This window comes from Nerophis lumbriciformis, linkage group LG28 (assembly GCF_033978685.3).
Source record: "Nerophis lumbriciformis linkage group LG28, RoL_Nlum_v2.1, whole genome shotgun sequence".
Taxonomy (NCBI): Eukaryota; Metazoa; Chordata; class Actinopteri; order Syngnathiformes; family Syngnathidae; genus Nerophis; species Nerophis lumbriciformis.
This window is the reverse complement of record NC_084575.2, coordinates 3,923,909-3,946,315: the sequence shown is the minus strand read 5'-3', so window position 1 is coordinate 3,946,315 and position 22,407 is coordinate 3,923,909. Positions and strand designations below refer to the sequence as shown.

Sequence of the window (22,407 nt, the reverse complement as noted above, 5' to 3'; positions counted from 1 at the left end):
CAGTTAATATTGTTAAAAAATTAAAGGTGTTTAATGATAATACAAGCATGTTTAACACATAGTTAGTATTGTTAACAAGTTAAAGGTGTTTAATGATAATACAAGCATGTTTAACACATAGTTAATATTGTTAACAAGTTAAAGGTATTTAATGATAATGCAAGCATGTTTAACACATATAGTTAATATTGTTAATAAGTTAAAGGTGTTTAAAGATAATACAAGCATGTTTAACACATATAGTTAATATTGTTAACACGTTAAAGGTGTTTAAAGATAATGCAAGCATGTTTAACACATATAGTTAATATTGTTAACAAGTTAAGGTGTTTAAAGATAATACAAACATGTTTAGCACATATGGATTCCTTTCTTTCATGAAGACAAGAATATAAGTTGGTGTATTACCTGATTGTGATGACTTGCATTGATTGGAATCAGACAGTGGTGCTGATAAGGTCCACATTTTCGAATGTTGGAGAAAAAAAGTCCTCCTTTCTGTCCAATACCACATGAAAGTGGTTGGTTTTTGGCATCTTATTTGTCCAGCTTCCGTACTCCTTTGTATACACTTTACAAGAAATACATTGTCGGCAAACTCCGTAGCTTGCTAGCTTGTGCACGCCAGCTTTCTGAGACTCTTATTTTGTTAGCGCAACTGTGCAACTGTGCAGTCGGTCTTTGGAGTTTTGACGACAGGTACGGCGCCAGAGTCTGTTGAAATGAAGTGTTTCTCGCCTTCCAGTCGGTCATTTTAATGAGCTGGCAGCAGCCAGCGTCATCTCAGAAGACCCTCGGGTGCCGTGAATGTCAATCAAGTGACGAAAGTGACGTCATAGTGAAGATTTACGATCGCTCATTTTTAGGACTATTTTTTTAATGCCTGGCTGGTGATCGACTGACACACCCTCCGAGATCGACCGGTAGCTCGCGATCGACGTAATGAGCACCCCTGCGTTAGAGTGTCCGCGCTGAGATGGGTAGGTTGTGAGTTCAAACCCCGGCCGAGTCATACCAAAGACTATAAAAATGGGAGCCATTACCTCCCTGCTTGGCACTCAGCATCAAGGCTTGGAATTGGGGGTTAAATCACCAAAAATGACTGCCCGCTGCTCCCCTCCCCTCCCAGGGGATGATCAGGGGGATGGGTCAAATGCAGAGGACACATTTCGCCACACCTAGTGTGTGTGTGACAATCATTGCTACTTTAACTGAACTTTATGCCTAGAAGACAGGAAGTAACTCAACAATCTTGAATAGTTTCTACCTCAGTTTGTATGGTTTGTTGAGGTAGCGCTGGATTAATATGTGGAAATGACAAATGATACATAGATTAGTTTTTATTCATGTTTTATTTTGTTTTTTGTTCAACCCTAGATGGGTTGTGACTTAAAGTTTAACAGAAACACTGAGATTAAGTCTAAGTTCATTGTGTTCTTCAAGGTGTTTTTGAAAATCTACCATTTTTTTGTCACATTGTGTTGGTGACGAACCCCAAGATGCAGAGAAGGCAGGTTTGGTACAGGAAAACATGATTTCATGTCCATGAAATGAAGAAAAAACACAAACCAGGAACCAGGAAAAGCCAAACAGGAAAACGGGAAACAGGATCCAGCAAACAGGAACTAGGAACAAAAAGACAGCTACAGGATACAGGTTGAAGGACAAGTACAAGTAGTAATGGCAACGACAAGTATTAATGACAATACTCCTGGCAAGGCAGGTTTAAATACATACTTGCCAACCCTCCCGGATTTTCCGGGAGACTCCCGAAATTCAGCGCCTCTCCCGAAAACCTCCCGGGACAAATTTTCTCCCGAAAATCTCCCGAAATTCAGGCGGAGCTGGAAGCCACGCCCCCTCCAGCTCCATGCGGACCTGAGTGACGTCAGGTGCGCAACACAGCGTAAATCGTTGGCCAACCAAAAAGTAACCCCAGTACGCTATAGCCAACATTCACCAGGAGATGGCAACAGACAAACATAGATCACTATTACATTCCTCCCCTTTTAGAAATGTATAGAAGTTACTCTAAATAAATAAACAACCCAACCAAAAAATGGAGCAGCTCAATTAAAAAACTGTACTTAAGCCACATTCTTTTTTTTTTTTTTTTAGAACTGAACTCTTAACCCTCATTTGTAAAAAAAATAACATGCTTATTATACAAACAGTATTTGTACACCTTTAACACAGATTTTTATACTGTCTTCAGAGATTCAGTTTTTTTGGTGGTACTCGAAACCTTTCTGGGTACCTGCGAAAGGGTGTTCAGCATGGTTGGAAAAATAATGACAGAGAATAGAACAAGGATGGACAATTCAACCCTTAACTCAACAATGAGTAGATGAGTGTTATGTGTGTGTATATGTGTAAATAAATGAACACTGAAATTCAAGTATTTCTTTTATATATATATATATATATATATATATATATATATATATATATATATATATATATATATATATATATATATATATATATATATATATATATAAGAAATACTTGACTTGTTGAATTCTAGCTGTAAATATACTCCTCCCCTCTTAGCCTCGCCCCCAACCACGCCCCCGCCCCCCCACCCCCCACCTCCCGAAATCGGAGGTCTCAAGGTTGGCAAGTATGTTTAAATAGCATCTGTCTGATTGACAGCAGGTGTGGCCAGATGCCAATCAGCCGCAGCTGAGGGAACACAGCGCTCAGGGAGACAAGCAGGAAACAACCAAAACAAAAGCGCTGACAAACAGAGGAAAAACTAAAACATAACCAAACTGTCAGGGACAAGCCTGACAATTTTTTCCTCTAAATTTTCAATTAAGTTGAAGTGTTTTGTCAAGAGGATTATTTGTGATATGTACATTTTCAGAATGTGCTTGTTCTATTTTGGACCAAAGTAAAATAAAGAAAATAATCTGAAGTAGTTGTAATTTGAAGTTATCATGCCATGATTTTACCTGTTCCGCCCACGTGGAAATAGATTTTCCTGTTCCTAAAATGAGTTTGACACCCCTGCTGTAATGTGACTCATGTGAGCAGGTTACTGTATAAACACATTTTGTTATAAGTTATACAAATGTGTTCAGATCAATGTCAGTGACAGAAGCAACATGTATATTTGACATATGATGTCATAGTTGGTGAAATAAATACAATGCATAAATATAAGTTCATATTGTACACATCATGTGATTAAAAAGGTCTTTCCTTGGGTTAATTCACGCAAGTTTATTTAACTTTATTTTTGTTACAATTGAGTGGGGAATATATGTTTTGTTTCTGGTTTGGTCACGTTGTTGGGGGGACAATTAATATATGAGGGAATCCAGGAAGTAGCATGAGACGACAAGTGTTTGATGTGGGAGACGTTAATGGAGTCTCGGATTGAAAATAAACTTTATTCCTTTGGAGGCCAACGAGGTATGATTACTTCTGATATGTTTGTGAAATCTATTTGTTTTCTTTTTTGGATGTCAGACTGATTGTAAGCTCTGGTTGATTATTTTATTAGCTTCACACTTTCACAAGACTTACTTTGTGAAACAACTTGCTGTTTGCTTGAACCCACTAAAAGACAGAATACAACATTGTCCATTGTCGATTTTTGTTGAATTTCCATCTCCAAAGTATTTTGATATCAAAAATGTTTTTGCGATAAGGAGCACTTCAATTATGAGCCAGAAATGTAAGAAAAGATGAAACGGGTCGCTAGTTATTTAAAAGGTATTTTTTATTTTTTAAAGTGCAGTTGTCGATCGGCATACTTGCCAACCTTGAGACCTCCAATTTCGGGAGGTGGGGGGTGGTTGGGGGCGTGGTTAAGAGGGGAGGAGTATATTTACAGCTAGAATTCACCAAGTCAAGTATTTCATATATATATATATATATATATATATATATATATATGTCTTAATAAGGTTATCCAAAAAATAGTGCTCGATACCGTAGTAGAGCGCAATATATGTATGTGTGGGAAGAAAATCACAAGACTATTTCATCTCTACAGGCCTGTTTCATGAGGGGGGGTACCCTCAATCATCAGGAGATTTTTCCTGATGATTGAGGGTACCCCCCCTCATGAAACAGGCCTGTAGAGATGAAATAGTCTTGTGATTTTTTTCCCACACATACATATATATATATATATATATATATATATATATATATATATATATATATATATAAATAAAAGAAATACTTGAATTTCCGTGTTCATTTATTTACACAAATACACTCACATAACACTCATCTACTCATTGTTGAGTTAAGGGTTGAATTGTCCATCCTTGTTCTATTCTCTGTCACTATCTTTCTAACCATGCTGAACACCCTCTCTGATGATGCATTGCTGTGTGGCAGGCACAAAAGTGCTTTCATCAAATGCACTAGATGGCAGTATTGTCCTGTTTAAGAGTGTCACAATATTGCAGTTTACGGCAGACGGACTGCTTTACTGTAGACGTTCTTTATATTTTGGGAAAGCGGACTCAGGTCCGTATGGAGCTGGAGGGGGCGTGGCCTCCAGCTCTGCCTGAATTTCGGGAGATTTTCGGGAGAAAATTTGTCCCGGGAGGTTTTTGGGAGAGGCGCTGGATTTCGGAAGTCTCCCGGAAAATCCGGGAGGGTTGGCAAGTATGTCGATCGGAAGTTGTAAACTTCTGGCGCATGCGCAAACACATGGAACAGTGGTAAAGTGGAAAGTCCAAGATGGCGGACTAAGCGACGTGGCTTTCCGGAGATGTTTCACATTTACGATCTTATAGATCAGTCACAAGCTACCTGCAGGCAAGGAAGCAGGGCAAGGAGAGCGGTTAGCGCCCCTGAGGACGACATGGAAGAAATGAAGAAATCTCTTGAGTTCTTGTCGGCTGAGATCGCAACAATTGCTGACCAGCAAAAGAAAATTGTGGATCTGATGGGTGACATTCAGTCACTCAAAAGACTGACACGGAGAAAGACAAAGCTAGAAAAGTTTTGGAATATCGCGTGGCCGACTTGGAGCAGTACTCCCGCATGAACAACGTGATCGTCAGCGGACTGAAGACCAAACATCCGTCTTACGCCTGTGTGGCAGCCCGGGAGAACGGCCCCGCGGATCCTGCAGCCACGTCCTCCCGGGAGCCTTTTGGCCATGGAGGACTTTTTTTTCCCGCATTTTCAAGGGTTGTAAAAAAAGTATTTGTAATGTGGAGAGTGTGTGTGGTGATGCAAAATGGCTAGGGCCCCGGGGACCCAGCAAGACCGTTGGTGTAGCAAACCACTCTTTTCTCTTTCTCTATCACCTACTAAATTTCAAGTACTATTTAGCACATCGGTCCCCCCTTGCCAAAACAATCCGGAGGGGTCCCCCTTTTCTTTTTATGCTCCAGGTGTAATGATAGTGTTTGACCACATGGTGGTAGTAATAGTCTACAAATGACTAGGAACCAATTATAGTATGTGTCGAGTAGGAGTCTTTAGAGGTAAACACACCTTGTACGCACGAGTGTTGAAGAAGCGCGTGTAATATGTTATCTTTATTAAAAGACAGTTCTACAAGTCATCCAACGATGTGTTATTTAAAACAATAACATAACATGGTACCAGGAGTAAAAGAAGATTGAAGTGGTGTATTGTGAAAAGCGACATGGATTTGAAGCCACCTGAAAAGCTGAAGCTGAGTGGAAATGTGGACAGCAATTGGGGCACCTTCAAGCAGCAGTTCCAACTGTACATGGCGGCTATGGCACTGCAGGATAAGCCGGATGCAAGGAAGGTAACGTTACTGCTTACAATAGCAGGCCCACATGCCATTGAAGTTTACAACACTTTTGTGTTTGACAATCCAGATGACAAGACTCTGCAGCATCGCGTGGACATCGGGGGCGGTACCACTGGATTGGCAGACCGGGGTGGTGGTTCCTCTCTTTAAGAAGGGGAACCGGAGGGTGTGTTCCAACTATCGTGGGATCACACTCCTCAGCCTTCCCGGTAAGGTCTTTCAGGTGTACTGGAGAGGAGGCTACGCCGTATAGTCCAACCTCGGATTCAGGAGGAACAGTGTGGTTTTGGTCCTGGTCGTGGAACTGTGGACCAGCTCTATACTCTCGGCAGGGTCCTTGAGGGTGCATGGGAGTTTGCCCAACCAGTCTACATGTGCTTTGTGGACTTGGAGAAGGCATTCGACCGTGTCCCTCGGGAAGTCCTGTGGGGAGTGCTTAGGGAGTATGGGGTATCGGACTGTCTGATTGTGGCAGTCCGCTCCCTGTATGATCAGTGCCAGAGCTTGGTCCGCATTGCCGGCAGTAAGTCGGACACATTTCCAGTGAGGGTTGGACTCCGCCAAGGCTGCCCTTTGTCACCGATTCTGTTCATAACTTTTATGGACAGAATTTCTAGGCACAGTCAAGGCGTTGAGGGGATCCGGTTTGGTGGCTGCAGGATTAGGTCTCTGCTTTTTGCAGATGATGTGGTCCTGATGGCTTCATCTGGCCAGGATCTTCAGCTCTCACTGGATCGGTTCGCAGCTGAGTGTGAAGCGACTGGGATGAGAATCAGCACCTCCAAGTCCGAGTCAATGGTTCTCGCCCGGAAAAGGGTGTAGTGCCATCTCCGGGTTGGGGAGGAGATCTTGCCCCAAGTGGAGGAGTTCAAGTACCTAGGAGTCTTGTTCACGAGTGAGGGAAGAGTGGATCGTGAGATCGACAGGCGGTTCGGTGCGGCGTCTTCAGTAATGCGGACGCTGTATCGATCCGTTGTGGTGAAGAAGGAGCTGAGCCGGAAGGCAAAGCTCTCAATTTACCGGTCAATCTACATTCCCATCCTCACCTATGGTCATGAGCTTTGGGTTATGACCAAAAGGACAAGATCACGGGTACAAGCTGCCCAAATGAGTTTCCTCCGCCGGGTGGCAGGGCTCTCCCTTAGAGATAGGGTGAGAAGCTCTGTCATCCGGGAGGAGCTGAAAGTAAAACCGCTGCTCCTCCACATCGAGAGGAGCCAGATGAGGTGGTTCGGGCATCTGGTCAGGATGCCACCCGAACGCCTCCCTAGGGAGGTGTTTAGGGCACGTCCGACCGGTAGGAGGCCGCGGGGAAGACCCAGGACACGTTGGGAAGACTATGTCTCCTGGCTGGCCTGGGAACGCCTCGGGGTCCCACAGGAAGAGCTGGACGAAGTGGCTGGGGAGAGGAAAGTCTGGGCTTCCCTGCTTAAGCTGCTGCCCCCGCGACCCGACCTCGGATAAGCGGAAGAAGATGGATGGATGGATGGATGGACAGTTTGGAGTGTCAGAAATAATTTTTCTGGGTGACAAGCTCAGTGCACATGGCGTTCAACCTGATGATGAAAAAATACACGCCATACAAAGAATGCCGAGTCCCACAGACAAGACAGGTATACAGCGTATATTGGGCGTGGTCAACTATATTGGCAAATTCATCCCAAACCTTGCTGTGAAAACATCCTGCATTGGTGAACTCCTTCACAATGACACAGAGTTCAAGTGGACGTCCAGGCACGAGGATGAGTGGCAGAGACTGAAGGAAACACTACTGCACCTGTGCTGACGTTCTTCGACCCTACAAAGAAAACAAAGGTGTCAACAGATGCTTCAAAAGATGGAATAGGTAGTGTTTTACTACAGGCTGATGGTGAACACTGGAAACCAGTAGCCTATGCATCACGGTCCATGACACAGGCTGAATGTAGGTATGCTCAAATAGAAAAGGAATGTCTAGGGTTAGCATATGGCCTGCAGAGCTTCCACAACTATGTTTATGGTCTCCCTACCTTCACTGTAGAAACAGACCATCGCCCACTAGTTTCCATCGTCAAGAAAAACCTGAATGACATGACACCACGAATACAACGTTTCATGATGAAGATGCAGCCATATGATTTTCAGCTCATCTACACACCTGGAAAGCACTTGATACTGGCTGATGCACTCTCAAGAGCACCCATGGAAAACAGCGTCAGTGCTACTGAACAGGATGTACAAAACCATGAAAATATGGTGTCAGCTGCACTTCCAGTGTCAGACATAAAATCACAACAAATCGCTGAGGAAACGGCAAAATATGAAGAGTTGCAGCGTGTTATTACCAACATGCAGAATGGATGGCCTCCACGTTCCAGCCCACGGTTCTTCCATGTTAGAGGTGAACTAAGTGTTGTGGATGGACTTTTACTGAAGCGAAACCGAATAGTCACTCCACAAACATTGAGGCAGGATATACTACAAAGAATCCATGAAGGTCATCTAGGGGTTGAAAAGTGCAAGAGACGAGCAGGCGGCAACAAAGACATTGACAACATGATTGGCAGATGTTCAACATGTCAAAAATACAGAAACAAACAAACCAAAGAACCCATGATATTGCCTAGCGTTCCTACTGCACCATGCCAGAAAGTGGGAATGGATTTGTTTCATTTGAAGGGCAAAGAGTATGTTGTTGTAATTGACTACTATTCTAATTTCCTTGAAATGGCTTTGCTATCAAGCACATCATCAAACTGTGTGATCACACATGTCAAATCTATATGTGCTAGACATGGTATACAGCATACTGTGGTTAGTGACAATGGACCATGTTTCAACAGCAAAGAGTGGCAGCAATTTGCAAAACACTATGATTTCAGACACGTGATGTCAAGCCCTCTGTACGCACAGTCAAATGGAAAGGCTGAGAAAGGAGTACATATTGTCAAACAACTTTTGAAGAAAGCAGTGGATAGTAACTCTGATCCATACCTAGCACTACTTATCTACAGAGCAACACCTCTTGAGTGTGGCTTGTCACCCTCTGAACTACTGATGAACAGAAAACTTCGTACTACACTACCAAGTATGTCAACACCAACGCAGAGTCAACAAGTACAACGGAAGCTAAAGCAACAAAAGCTAAAGCAGAAGTCGTTTTATGACAAAGCAGCCAAATCGCTCCCACCACTATCACCAAGTGACACAGTGAGAATTGAAAGTCCTGATGGTTGGAAAACAAAAGCTACTGTTCTCCAAGAAACATCACCACGATCATATACTGTGAAGACTGAAGAAGGACAGATACTACATTGCAATCGTCGCAATTTGCTGAAGGTTCCAGAGACTGTTTCAAACCAAGCAACAGCTGAGTCCGAGGTTTCATCTACACCTACTGACTTTGAAACAATGCCAATACAGCACATGAATGAAGATGTGAATGACGATCCTGAACCTGTGTTGAGAAGATCCACAAGGCAGATCAAGAAACCTGTGGATGATGACTACGTTTATTATTGAACTCTTTTCATTTCAAACTGATTGACAAGCTAAAGAGTTAATGTTTTCTAAAATATTTATATGTTTTCTAATACTGTTGTGCATGGATAGTTTTTGAAAAGATTGTATATTCATGTGGTCAAGAAAGAAAAACAAGTTATTTGTTTAATACATGACATTGTATTAGCAATGTGTGCTTAGCTTAGAAAGAGGGATGTAATGATAGTGTTTGACCACATGGTGGTAGGAATAGTCTACAAATGACTAGGAATCAATTATAGTATGTGTCGAGTAAGACTCTTTAGAGGTAAACACACCTTGTACGCACGATTGTTGAAAAAGCGCTTGCAATATGTTATCTTTATTAAAAGACAGTTCTACAAGCCATCCAACGATGTGTTATTTAAAACAATAACATAACACCAGGATCCCGCGTCGACTGGCTTTTTTTTTTTGGGGTCCCCCCTTACGACATTACGACATGGGAAAAGTCAGCCCCCTTTAAAAGTATTTTAAGATGGCAACTGTGGTCGGGGCTCCAAACGCCAAAATGCGGCGGGCGGTCCTTCTTTCCACCTTTTTTTGGCAAGGGCCCCTTATATGCTTTTTTTAAGGGATGCCCAACCTTAGCTTTTCCAAGGTGGCTTTTCCAAGGGTCCCCATGCAAACAAGTAATGGAATGGTAAGGGAAAAGGATAAGCCCTCCAGCAGCATACCTCAACGATTGCAAGTCGTCCTCTTTCATTTTTACCTCTTTTTGTGTCCATCATTTCACCTATTTGGGTTCAAAATATCACCCAAGCAAGTCCGTATTTTCCAGACCAATCTGAGTTTGTGATTTTCAATGCAAAACCAAAGCCACGGTCCCCCTCTTACGACGAAAAGTCGGATGTATTTTTGGAAAAAACTTGATTTTGCTTTTCTCCCCCGAAGTCCCGCAAGTCCCGGGATGTTTGGAAAACGTAATTTCATCATTTCAAACATTGCTTTTTTTCGCTAAAATGTCATATGGGGAATTTTTTGTGTTTGCAAGCGTTTTGGAAAAATGGAAGTTACACGCCTTGAAAATCTTGGAGCAGACGCAGACGGTTCATGAAAAAGAAAGATTTGGGCGGTTTCCCCGGGAGCGAGAGTCGTAAGGGGGCACCCCATGCTTGACTTCTATCCATATTTGCATCAATCCATGCATCCATCAATCCATCTTCTTCCGCTTATCCGAGGTCGGGTCACAGGGGCAGCAGCCTAAGCAGGGAAGCCCAGACTTTCCTCTCCCCAGCCACTTCGTCCAGCTCTTCCCGGGGGATCCTGAGGCGTTCCCAGGCCAGCTGGGAGACATTGTCTTCCTAACGTGTCCTGGGTCTTCCCCGTGGCCTCCTACCGGTCGGACGTGCCCGAAACACCTCTTAGGGAGGCGTTCGGGTGGCATCCTGACCAGATGCCCGAACAACCTCATCTGGCTCCTCTTGATGTGGAGGAGCAGCGGCTTTACTTTGAGTTCCCCCCGTAAGACAGAGCTTCTCACCCTATCTCTAAGGGAGAGACCTGCCACCCGGCGGAGGAAACTCATTTCCGCCGCTTGTACCCGTGATCTTGTCCTTTCGGTCATAACCCAAAGCTTATGATCATAGGTGAGGAAGGGAACGTAGATCGACCGGTAAATTGAAAGCTTTTCCTTCCGGCTCAGCTCCTTCTTCACCGCAACGGATCGATACAGCGTCCGCATTACTGAAGACGCCGCACCGATCCGCCTGTCGATCTCACGATCCACTCTTCCCTCACTCGTGAACAAGACTCCGAGGTACTTGAACTCCTCCACTTGGGGCAGGGTCTCCTCCCCAACCCGGAGATGGCACTCCACCCTTTTCCGGGCGAGAAACATGGACTCTGACTTGGAGGTGCTGATTCTCATCCCAGTCGCTTCACACTCGGCTGCGAACCGATCCAGTGAGAGCTGAAGATCCTGGCCAGATGAAGCCATCAGGACCACATCGTCTGCAAAAAGCTGAGACCTAATCCTGCAGCCACCAAACCGGATCTCCTCAACGCCTTGACTGCGCCTAGAAATTCTGTCCATAAAAGTTATGAACAGAATCGGTGACAAAGGGCAGCCTTGGCGGAGTCCAACCCTTACTGGAAATATGTCCGACTTACTGCCGGCAATGCGGACCAAGCTCTGACACTGATCATACAGGGAGCGGACCGCTACAATCAGATAGTCCGATACCCCATACTCCCTAAGCACTCCCCACAGGACTTCCCGAGGGACACGGTCAAATGCCTTCTCCAAGTCCACAAAGCACATGTAGACTGGTTGGGCAAACTCCCATGCACCCTCAAGGACCCTGTCGAGAGTATAGAGCTGGTCCACAGTTCCACGACCAGGACGAAAACCACTGTTCCTCCTGAATCCGAGGTTCGACTATCCGGCGTAGCCTCCTCTCCAGTACACCTGAATAGACCTTACCGGGAAGGCTAATGAGTGTGATCCCACGATAGTTAGAACACACCCTCCGGTTCCCCTTCTTAAAGAGAGGAACCACCACCCCGGTCTGCCAATCCAGAAGTACCGCCCCCGATGTCCACAGCATCCAGAGCCTTAAGGAACTCCGAGCGGATCTCATCTACCCCCGGGGCCTTGCCACCGAGGAGCTTTTTAACTACCTCAGCAACCTCAGCCCCATAAATAGGAGAGCCCACCACAGATTCCCCAGGCACTGCTTCCTCATAGGAAGACGTGTTGGTGGGATTGAGGAGGTCTTCGAAGTATTCCCTCCACCGATCCACAACATCCGCAGTCGAGGTCAGCAGAACACCATCCCCACCATACACAATGTTGATAGTACACTGCTTCCCCTTCCTGAGGCGGCGGATTTTGCCTCTGCGACCGCTGAAGCCGCACACCGCTTGGCCTGTCGGTACCTGTCCGCTGCCTCAGGAGTCCCATGAGCCAAAAGAACCCGATAGGACTCTTTCTTCAGCTTGACGGCATCCCTCACCGCCGGTGTCCACCAACGGGTTCTAGGATTACCCCCACGACAGGCACCAACTACCTTGCGGCCACAGCTCCAATCAGCCGCCTCGACAATAGAGGTGCGGAACATGGTCCACTCGGACTCAATGTCCAGCATCTCCCTCGTGACATGTTCAAAGTTATTCCGGAGGTGGGAATTGAAACTCTCTTTGACAGTAGACTCTGCCAGACGTTCCCAGCAAACCCTCACAATGCGTTTGTGCCTGCCAGGTCTGTCCGGCATCCTCCCCCACCATCGCAGCCAACTCACCACCAGGTGGTGATCGGTAGAAAGCTCCGCCCCTCTCTTCACCCGAGTGTCCAAAACATGAGGCCGCAAATCCGATGACACAACTACAAGGTGTCCTGGTGCCAAGTACACATATGGACACCCTTATGTTTGAACATGGTGTTCATTATGGACAATCTGTGAAGGGCACAAAAGTCCAATAACAAAACACCACTCGGGTTCAGATCCGGGCGGCCATTCTTCCCAATCACGCCTCTCCAGGTTTCACTGTCGTTGCCAACATGAGCGTTGAAGTCCCCCAGTAGAACGAGGGAATCACCCGGGGGAGCACTCTCAAGTACTCCCTCCAGTGAATCCAAAAAGGGTGGGTACTCTGAGTTGCCGTTTGGCGCGTTAGCGCAAACCACAGTCTGGACCCGTCCCCCCACCCGAAGGCGTAGGGAAGCTACCCTCTTGTCCATATTTGCAGTTGCAGCATTTTGTTAATATGAAGGTGAAAAATGTAACAAAGACAAGCATATGTTTAATTGAAGTGTTTACAAAAGTCTATAATTGAGAAACTATTGATAGAAGTGTTTCATGCTTGTATAAGAAATCATACCCAACTTGATATATTAAAATAAAATGGGAGAAGGAAGGAGGGATAACTAAATCTGAGGAAGAATGGACAATAATATGGAAATATCAATGGACTTGTACCAGCTCACCAAGTGGAGGGAGTTTGGCTGGAAAAGTTTGATGAAAGTTTTTATTACCGGTACTCCTTTTCAGAAGTGTCACTATGATAACAACTCCCCTGCCTGCTGGAGAAATTGTGGGAATTCAAATGCAAACCACTACCATGTTTTGTGGGACTGCTCCGCCATAAAGGACTATTGGAAAGAGATACACCAAGCTCTACAGGATATTTTCTAATGACCCTTGAAAGTAACATTCTGTTTTTCCTACCTCAGGATTGGCTGAAAAAGGATAAATACTTCATGAATATCCTACTGGTGGCTTGTAAAAAGAGCATTACCAGGAAATGGATATCCCAGGAGAGCCCAACTTTGAAGCTATGGATGGAAATCACAATGGACATTTATAAAACAGAGAAGATAACGGCTTTTATTCATTATAAATTACAAAAATGTACTTCATACTGGGAATACTGGGTCGATTATGTCACGCCCCATAAGCCTGATTTTATTTAGTCTAATTAGTGATTAAACTGTTTAAAAAAATAAATAAAAAACTCCCCATATGTCTATAGTTTTTTTTTCTAGTTATGTATTTACTAAATAAATAAATGATAAATGGGTTGTACTTGTATAGCGCTTTTCTACCTTCAAGGTACTCAAAGCGCTTTGACACTACTTCCACATTTACCCATTCACACACACATTCACACACTGATGGAGGGAGCTGCCATGCAAGGCGCTAACCAGCACCCATCAGGAGCAAGGGTGAAGTGTCTTGCTCAGGACACAACAGACATGACGAGGTTGGTACTAGGTGGGGATTGAACCAGGGACCCTCGGGTCGCGCACAGCCATTCTCCCACTGCGCCACGCCGTCCCTATATGTTTATATTATTTTATTTTTTTATTATTTTTGTTACCGGTACTATTATTACTTTGGGTTTTTTTGTGCTGTTTTTCTCTTTTTGGGGGGTGGAGGGGTGGGGTGTCATCGTTGGGATATAAAAAAAATAATATTTTGACCTTTAGGGCAGACAATAGATGTATGATGTATGCGAACATGATGCAATGGATAAGAATGTCTGATGCTGAATGTCAATAAAAAAATAAAATAATAATTTGTAAGTAAAAAAAACATGTAAATGAAGTAAGAGTAGTTGTATTGATAGAAGTAGTACTCACTTCTCTCATGCGGACTGTAGCCTCCACATAAAAGACAACAATCCTGCCTTCCAGTCACAGTGTGCTGACATGACACTAGATTGCTTATCCCTCATCATCCAGGGTGTCAATCTTGGCTCAGCTCATTTCTGAGAGTCCATTTGTCACATCTGGTTACACCAGGCCGTGCCTTATGTTTGCCTTTTGTTACTGTTTTACTTCCTGTCCTGTGCTTTTATTTTGGTGGCTCATCCGGTTGTGTTGGTGTTTTCCTGTGGCTGCTTCACTTCTGTCCCCGAATATTTCCCCTCATCTTTTTTCTGTTTGCAATCAAGACTATTTAAATTGATCCTTTTGCTACCTTCGTTGTCGGGACATTATTCTTTGTTCACGGGTGACCATCGACTATACTTTTTGATGCCAATCTCTAGTACGCATGTACTTTGTGGACGCCATCTGCTCCACATTTCCTGTGAGTGTTTTGCTGGGTTTCAGCAGTTTGTTTTGTTTTCTTCATAGTTGCCTGTTGCTCTCGGTTTTTAATCTTTTATCAATAAATATCCCTTTTTTACTGCATGGTGCCACCTCCTTCATCTGCATCTTAAACATCACTAAAGGATTTTATGTAGCATTCCCAATTTACACTTTTTGGTGAATTCTTGTGAAATTTCCACTGTCATATTTAATTAATTTGTAAATTAAGAAAATATTTACTGGGTCCTGCTGCTGTTTCACTTTTTGTGGTGTCATTTTGTTATCTGTTAAGGAAAGTATTTAATCTTAAATATATAAATAATCCTTTATATTGGCAGCCATAGTGATTCATTTATTCAGCAAAGCATTAAAACTTGGATCTGACAAAAAGCAAACACAAATGCTGTCTTCCTCGCTGATAAAACATGATAGCAACATGCATCTGCTAGCTCATGATCGCCCCCACTTCTCAGTGTGGCGAGTTGGAGTACTACAAGAAGCACTCTAATACAGTGCTTAAATCTGTATTTTGTGTTATTATCAAGGAATAATGAGGTTACATTTATATCAAAACATTAATGCTAAGGTTTCGTCCAGTAGTGGGCCGGTGATGATGATGATGAAGATGTATCTGTGCAAGTGAACAATTGGATCCACAAGGGACAACAACCCTTTCCACAGACTACACACACACATCAGAAACAAAAATGTTAGAAGCCTACAACAATATATGTGAAGAAGACTTTAGGATTAAAAGTGAAGATGTGAGGTGAAATAAGTACAAATGCAGCAATAAAAACAAGCAACTCCACTCACGATGGCTCTAAAGTTCAGTGATGTGTTGCTAACTTCAGCATTTTTCTTCTTTGTTGATGTTTTGCAGTAGTTAACATCCATGATGTAACAATGCTGCTAATCTTCCAGAGTCCACATTTTGTTAACCATTTTATTCATTCATACTTTTAATTGGATAATAACATCAATAAAATGCAATGGAAAAATGTGTGGAAAAAACTAATGAAAATAATAAGATGTCCTCTCTTTAACAATGAGAAAATAGAATAAAATAGTAGCTACATATATAATATTCAATACATGCACACAACTTAAAAAGTAAGTACAGGACAACATATAAGACTAGAAGATGAGAAGCACTACATACAACATCAAATATACATTCATATTAAACATGCTGTGTTTTTAAACTACATTTAGCACAATCACTGTTTAAGTGTTTTTACATCCCTGCAGCTTCCATGACTGTTACACACTTGTGTTTACTCACCTAATACTTATACCTGAACCTTTTATCACACACATTGCAACTTAACGGTTTCTCTCCAGTGTGTGTTCTCATGTGTGTCGTCATGCTTTGCTTTCCGGAGAAACCCTTCTTACAAACAGAGCAAGTAAAAGGTTTCTCACCTGTGTGTGTTCTCATGTGTAATATAATTTCCTTCTTAGTGTTGAATCTTTTAGCACAAGCTGAGCAAGCAAAAGGTTTCTCTCCAGTGTGTGTTCTCATGTGTGTGGTCATGCTTTGCTTTCCGGAGAAACCCTTCTTACAAACAGAGCAAGTAAAAGGTTTCTCAGCTGAGTGTGTTCTCATGTGCAATATCATGTCATTCTTCGTGTTGAATCTTTTAGCACAAGCTGAGCAAGCAAAAGGTTTCTCTCCAGTGTGTGTTCTCATGTGTCTGGTCATGCTTTGCTTTCTGGAGAAACTCTTCTTACAAACAGAGCAAGTAAAAGGTTTCTCACCTGTGTGTGTTCTCAAGTGTAATATAATTTCCTTCTTAGTGTTGAATCTTTTAGCACAAGTTGAGCAAGCAAAAGGTTTCTCTCCAGTGTGTGTTCTCATGTGTGTGGTCATGCTTTGCTTTCCGAAGAAACCCTTCTTACAAACAGAGCAAGTAAAAGGTTTCTCACCTGTGTGTGTTCTCATGTGCAATATCATGTCATTCTTAGTGTTGAATCTTTTAGCACAAGCTGAGCAAGCAAAATGTTTCTCTCCAGTGTGTGTTCTCATGTGTCTGGTCATGATTTGCTTTCTGGAGAAACTCTTCTTACAAACAGAGCAAGCAAAATATTTCTCTCCAGTGTGTGTTCTCATGTGTGTGGTCACGTCACCCTTTCTGGAGAAACTCATATTACAAACGGAGCAAGTAAAAGGTTTCTCTCCAGTGTGTGTTCTCATGTGTGTGGTAATGTTACGCTTTCTGGAGAAGCTCTTTTTACAAATAGAGCAAGTAAAAGGTTTCTCTCCAGTGTGTGTTCTCATGTGTGTGGTCATGTAATGTTTTGTGGAGAAACTCTTCTTACAAACAGAGCAAGTAAAAGGTTTCTCTCCAGTATGTATTCTCATGTGTACTGTAAAATAATTCTTCCTTCTAAATGATTTCCCACATTCAGAGCAGTCAAAGTGTTTGTTGTTAGTGTGATGTCTCGTATCACCTTTAGAGTCATTTTTACTGTCCAAAGGTTTTTGGATGTGGTCACTGTGATCAGAAGAGTGTGACATCATGTGGTCCATGTCTGACAGTGGAGCAAAGATGCTGTCTGGTTCTGACTTGATATCTTCACAATGCTCTCCATCAGCTTCTGTGATGTGTTGACTTACAAGCTCCGCCCCTCTGTTCTCCTCACTTTGACTGTGATGAAGCTGTAAGGACTGAGCTTCATCTTCATCATGAAGCTGCTCCTCTTTAATGTGGGAGGGGGCCTGTAGCTCCTTCTGTCCCACACTGGTGTGCCACTCCTCTTCATGACTCCCCGCTGACACCCGCTGGACGTCTGCAGAACAAATGAGGTGTTACTGTATTGAAGTTTGCAGTATTCAAACTATTGACATGTGAGCTAGGCCAAATAGACAGTGATGGGCAAGCTACCTGGACAATGTAGTAAGCTAAGCTACAAGTTACTCTCAATTAAATGGAGCTAAGCTATCCTCAGAGAATTGTAGCACGCTCCACTACAAGCTACACTGCAAAAGTAGCTTGCCACATCAAAGCTACATTTAACAGCATTTATATATATATATATATATATATATATATATATATATATATATATATATATATATATATATATATATATATATATATATATATATATAAATATATATATATATATATATATATATATATATATATATATATATATATATATATATATATGTTTCCCACAGGACAGGCATCTATTTGTGGTGGTGTGGTCGGGGGGCGGCAGCGGCGATGACCAAGAAGAACGCGGAGTTGGAATATAATTACAACACTTTATGTACATATTTATATACAGATTTGAACAATTAGTTATTCACTGAAATGTATTTATTAATTGTGGTTCTTACAAAAAATATATCTTATAAAATATAAAAGCTAAAATGTCTCTTAAAGCTCTGCCCCTTTAATTAGTGCATACTAAATAATTTAACTTTAACTTTATCAATAAAGATACTAAACTTACCGTGCTGGGTGTTATACAGCCATGACTTAAATTGTGGCATTTTTAGCTATTCTGGATCGAACCCAGTCGCTCTATGTTTTGTCGTGGTCCTCTCTATAAGGCACATAAGAATATAAAATAGGACCCTTTTCATGAGAAAAGTGCATTTCTGATCTGGGACGGCGTGGCGCAGTGGAAGAATGGCCGTGCGCGACCCGAGGGTCCCTGGTTCAATCCCCACCTAGTACCAACCTCGTCATGTCCGTTGTGTCCTGAGCAAGACACTTCACCCTTGCTCCTGATGGGTGCTGGTAGCGCCTTGCATGGCAGCTCCCTCCATCAGTGTGTGAATGTGTGTGTGAATGGGTAAATGTGGAGGTAGTGTCAAAAGCGCTTTGAGTACCTTGAAGGTAGAAAAGCGCTATACAAGTACAACCCATTCATTCATTCATCTGACCCTGCTTTATTTTTCAGTGTTTGCTGAGTCTCACCTGTTGCCTCCGCCCTAGCTGGCTCTACATGCTGCCTGTCTTCCTCCTCTCCTACAACATCTCCCTGCGTACATACTATCCATTTCTCCTCACCCTCTCTTACTGCCTCAGCTGCCACAGCTGCCACAGCTGCGGCACTAGTTGAAGCCTGGAAGTATTGGAAGCAAATTAATTTTCACACTGATGGACGTCTGTTCACTTTCCTTATGAGATTTCTATGTGTCTACACCGTTTTGATAATACCTCCTGTGGTCCGGACTGTAGGCCTACCTCCTCTCCAAGTCGAGTCCTTTTCGGCCGTTGAAAATATTTTTCTATACTCATCTGCGTGAAGGAGTGAACATCCAACATTAGAATTTATTACTAACGAGCAGAACCGCTCTATGTAAAGTGCCGTCTAACCTTAAGCGGCAGCAGCTCAACACATGCAGGGTTCAACGTTAAGCTTTTTTTCTACTTGCCCGACTTCTCAAATCTACTTGCCCCAATATTTGTACTTGTCCTGCCTAGGTTTTTTTTCTGGCTGTGTAGTGCTCATGGCTTATATCTTATTAAAATCCTTCCCGTTGACTATTTACAACACTACACAGTATTTATTATTATTATTATTATTATTATCTATAATTACATTTAAATGGCATTGCATACATGTAAAATTAAATGCTATTTCACATTATTTGACCAGTAGCAGTTACACCCATCCGAACAGGTCAGCCACCTGTTTAAAGCCCGATCACAGTTGAAATCTTGAAATGAAGGGCCTTTAATGGCCAAAACATTAACCTGGACAACATTTTAACAGCTGGTTGGCTCAGATTTTATTCTTTTCATTGCATTCACATGCTGCAGTGGACAGTGGACAATTTAGCTTCAGTATTAATGCAGTATCTGAAGCACCGTCTCCACGTGTGTTTATTGACAACAGGGTTATAACCTGGACACATTAGCTCGTCGGTATGAAAACAGGTGACTGTTACTGCGTGCGTCTGCCCCGGCCCCCGAGTCAAACAGCGGCGGTGTTAATGAAGCAGCGTCAGGCTGCTCACCGTCAGTGAAACGCTCGGTGAAATCGCGGATTAACGTTAAATATATGACGAGCCGCGAGCGATGCAGCTATAACCTATCTCACCTGGTAGAGCACCCGCTGCGGCGACCCAGTTCGATTCCACCTGACAGTCGCTTTGCTCCGCATCAATCCCCCCTCTCCAGTGTCTCTCCAGCTGTCCTTTCAAAATAAATGCATTCAAATCCCGAAAATAAAAATTAAGAAAATCAGAGTCGGTGTTGCACACTGCACAGGTTCGGACCACTTTTGAACTTGTCTGCCAAATCGTCTTACCCTCGTATTTTGATCCGGTCGGTCCGTTCTTCTTTTACTTCGTCGTCGTGGTCTTCTTCTTCTAGCCCACCAGGTGAATTAAGTACTATTGGCGGAGTTACAATGCATAGTAGGCTACCGCCACCTACTGCACCGGCGTTGTAACTACAAGCTACATTCACAAACAGAGTCCCATTGCTTTTATGAGCGGTCGAGCGAGTCAAAAGCCGAAAAATCTATTTGTGGCAGACGTAATTCTTTCGTGGCGGGCCGCCACAAATAAATGAATGTGTGGGAAACAGTGTCTTGTTATAAAATGTCTCTGACAATCTTGCACTTTCTGTTTTGAAATGACATGAATGTTTGTGCCACTGCTTAATAACTGTTTAATAAATACACTTTTGCTAAATTGACTTAGTTGTGGTTTCCCTCTCTGCATGAAAGTTTAAAAGTAGCATATATTAATGCAGTATGAAGAAGAATGTTTTAATGTAGACACATAGAATAATCATACTGCTGAGATTATATGCATCAAGTGTTCATTCAAGGCTAAGGCAAAATATCCACATATGTATGGTGTATCGTGACATGGACTAAAAATAGAGATATTAATAAAAAGCCATATCGCCCAGCCCTACTTAGAATGCAATTTTTTTTTATATATATCCACCACCATGTCTTTTATAAAGATTGTGAACGATAGAAACAATCCCCAAAAAGTGCAGTTCCCCTCTAAATTCCAATGATTAGATTTAAGACTTGAAGTGTATGAGCATGAAGTGATGAAGCCTACTTGGATGAGTCTTCTAAGACAAAGTGAACAGTCCAGTTGTGATGGATTGAATGCCCTGAGAATAAAATGATATGTGCTTACTTGGACTGTGATGAAGCTGTGAGGACTCAGGTGCTTTGTCTTCATGCTCTTCAGTCTTCACAGAGACAACAGTCAGTGGAAACTTGCTGACATCATCCTCCTCCTGCCCTACAACACACTCTCCCTCCTCTTCCTCTTTCCTGTGTGGATCCTCCTCTTCCTCTTTAATGTGGGTGGGCTGTGGATCCTCCTCTTCCTCTTTAATGTAGGTGGGCTGTGGATCATCCTCTTCCTCTTTAATGTGAAGGGGCTGTTGAACGTCTGTTGGGTAAATAAGTAAATAAGATAAAGAGAGAATAGAAATAGTTTTGGACTGACACTGTTAACACAATGACATTATTTGTGTTCTTTAGTGTGTTGTGTTAAAAGAGTGTAACAAAACAACCAATAAAAACACGGGAAATACTTCCTTTTGTCCCAGCCACTAAAGTTAATTCAAAAGTGAGTCCAAAAACAGACTTGGAAATTTGATGAGGAGCAAGTTTTTTTTTATAAGTACAAGGCAGCATTGATTGAGGCATTCTTAAAGGAGAACGTTATCACAATTTCAGAATGGTTAAAACCATTAAAAATCAGTTCCCAGTGGCTTATTATATTTTTCGAAGTTTTTTTCAAAATTAAAAAAAAAAAAGCGAGGACGAAATCGGCGATTGCCTTCTAACCAACGATTGGTATGTGTTTGTTTGGCATTAAAGGAAACTAACAACTATGAACTAGGTTTACAGCATATGAAATACATTTGGCAACAACATACACTTTGAGAGTGCAGACAGCCCAATTTTCATCAATTAATATATTCTGTAGACATACCCTCATGTCAGCAGGCCAGGGAAGCTAGGGTCGATATTCTTCTCTTGATCATCTTCGGTGGCATAAGGGACGGTGTGAGCCAAGACATCCAGGGGGTTTAGCTCGCTCGTCTGCGGGAACAAACTGCCGCCATTGCTTGCCGTGCTACCGAGGTCCTTTGTCCCTGATTTGCTCACACACTCCGGCAGATTCAATGGGGGTCTGGCGGCAGATTTTTTTGACTTTATCGTTGGAAATGCATCTGCTTTGAGTGTCGCAGGATATCCACACATTCTTGCCATCTCTGTCGTAGCATAGCTTTCATCGGTAAAGTGTGCGGAACAAACGTCCAATTTCTTGCCACTTTAGCATCTTTGGGCCACTGGTGCAACTTCAATCCGTCCCTGTTCGTGTTGTTACACCCTCCGACAACACACCGACGAGGCATGATGTCTCCAAGGTACGGAAAACAGTCGAAAAAACGGAAAATAACAGAGCTGATTTGACTCGGTGTTTGAGAAAATGGCGGATTGCTTCCTGATGTGACGCCACGTTGTGACGTCATTGTTCCGAGAGCGAATATTAGAAAGGCGTTTAATTCGCCAAAATTCACCCATTTAGAGTTCGGAAATCGGTTAAAAAAATATATGGTCTTTTTTCTGCAACATCAAGGTA

The 22,407-nt window shown here is 42.8% G+C and overlaps 4 protein-coding genes across 4 annotated transcripts in view; 1 reads left to right on the top strand and 3 right to left on the bottom strand.

Moving 5' to 3' along the window:
* LOC140680121 (uncharacterized) overlaps nucleotides 1-22,407 on the top strand; it is a 1,112,395-nt gene that overhangs the window by 504,638 nt on the left and 585,350 nt on the right. The gene's annotated exons all lie outside the window — the stretch shown is intronic.
* The window catches only part of LOC133570587 (uncharacterized), a 353,516-nt gene that overhangs the window by 122,250 nt on the left and 208,859 nt on the right, over nucleotides 1-22,407 (bottom strand). The gene's annotated exons all lie outside the window — the stretch shown is intronic.
* Nucleotides 1-22,407, bottom strand: part of LOC133570506 (uncharacterized) — a 335,786-nt gene that overhangs the window by 260,158 nt on the left and 53,221 nt on the right. The gene's annotated exons all lie outside the window — the stretch shown is intronic.
* On the bottom strand, nucleotides 15,365-17,606 carry LOC140680129 (uncharacterized). The gene has a single exon (XM_072916495.1). It carries the CDS (start codon nucleotides 17,347-17,349, stop codon nucleotides 16,102-16,104), a length of 1,248 nt encoding a protein of 415 aa, XP_072772596.1. The 5' UTR covers nucleotides 17,350-17,606; the 3' UTR covers nucleotides 15,365-16,101.

What these genes read in the sequence shown, in the direction of transcription:
- LOC140680129 (XM_072916495.1), bottom strand. Translation starts at nt 17,349, where the DNA reads ATGGACCACATGATGTCACACTCTTCTGATCACAGTGACCACATCCAA.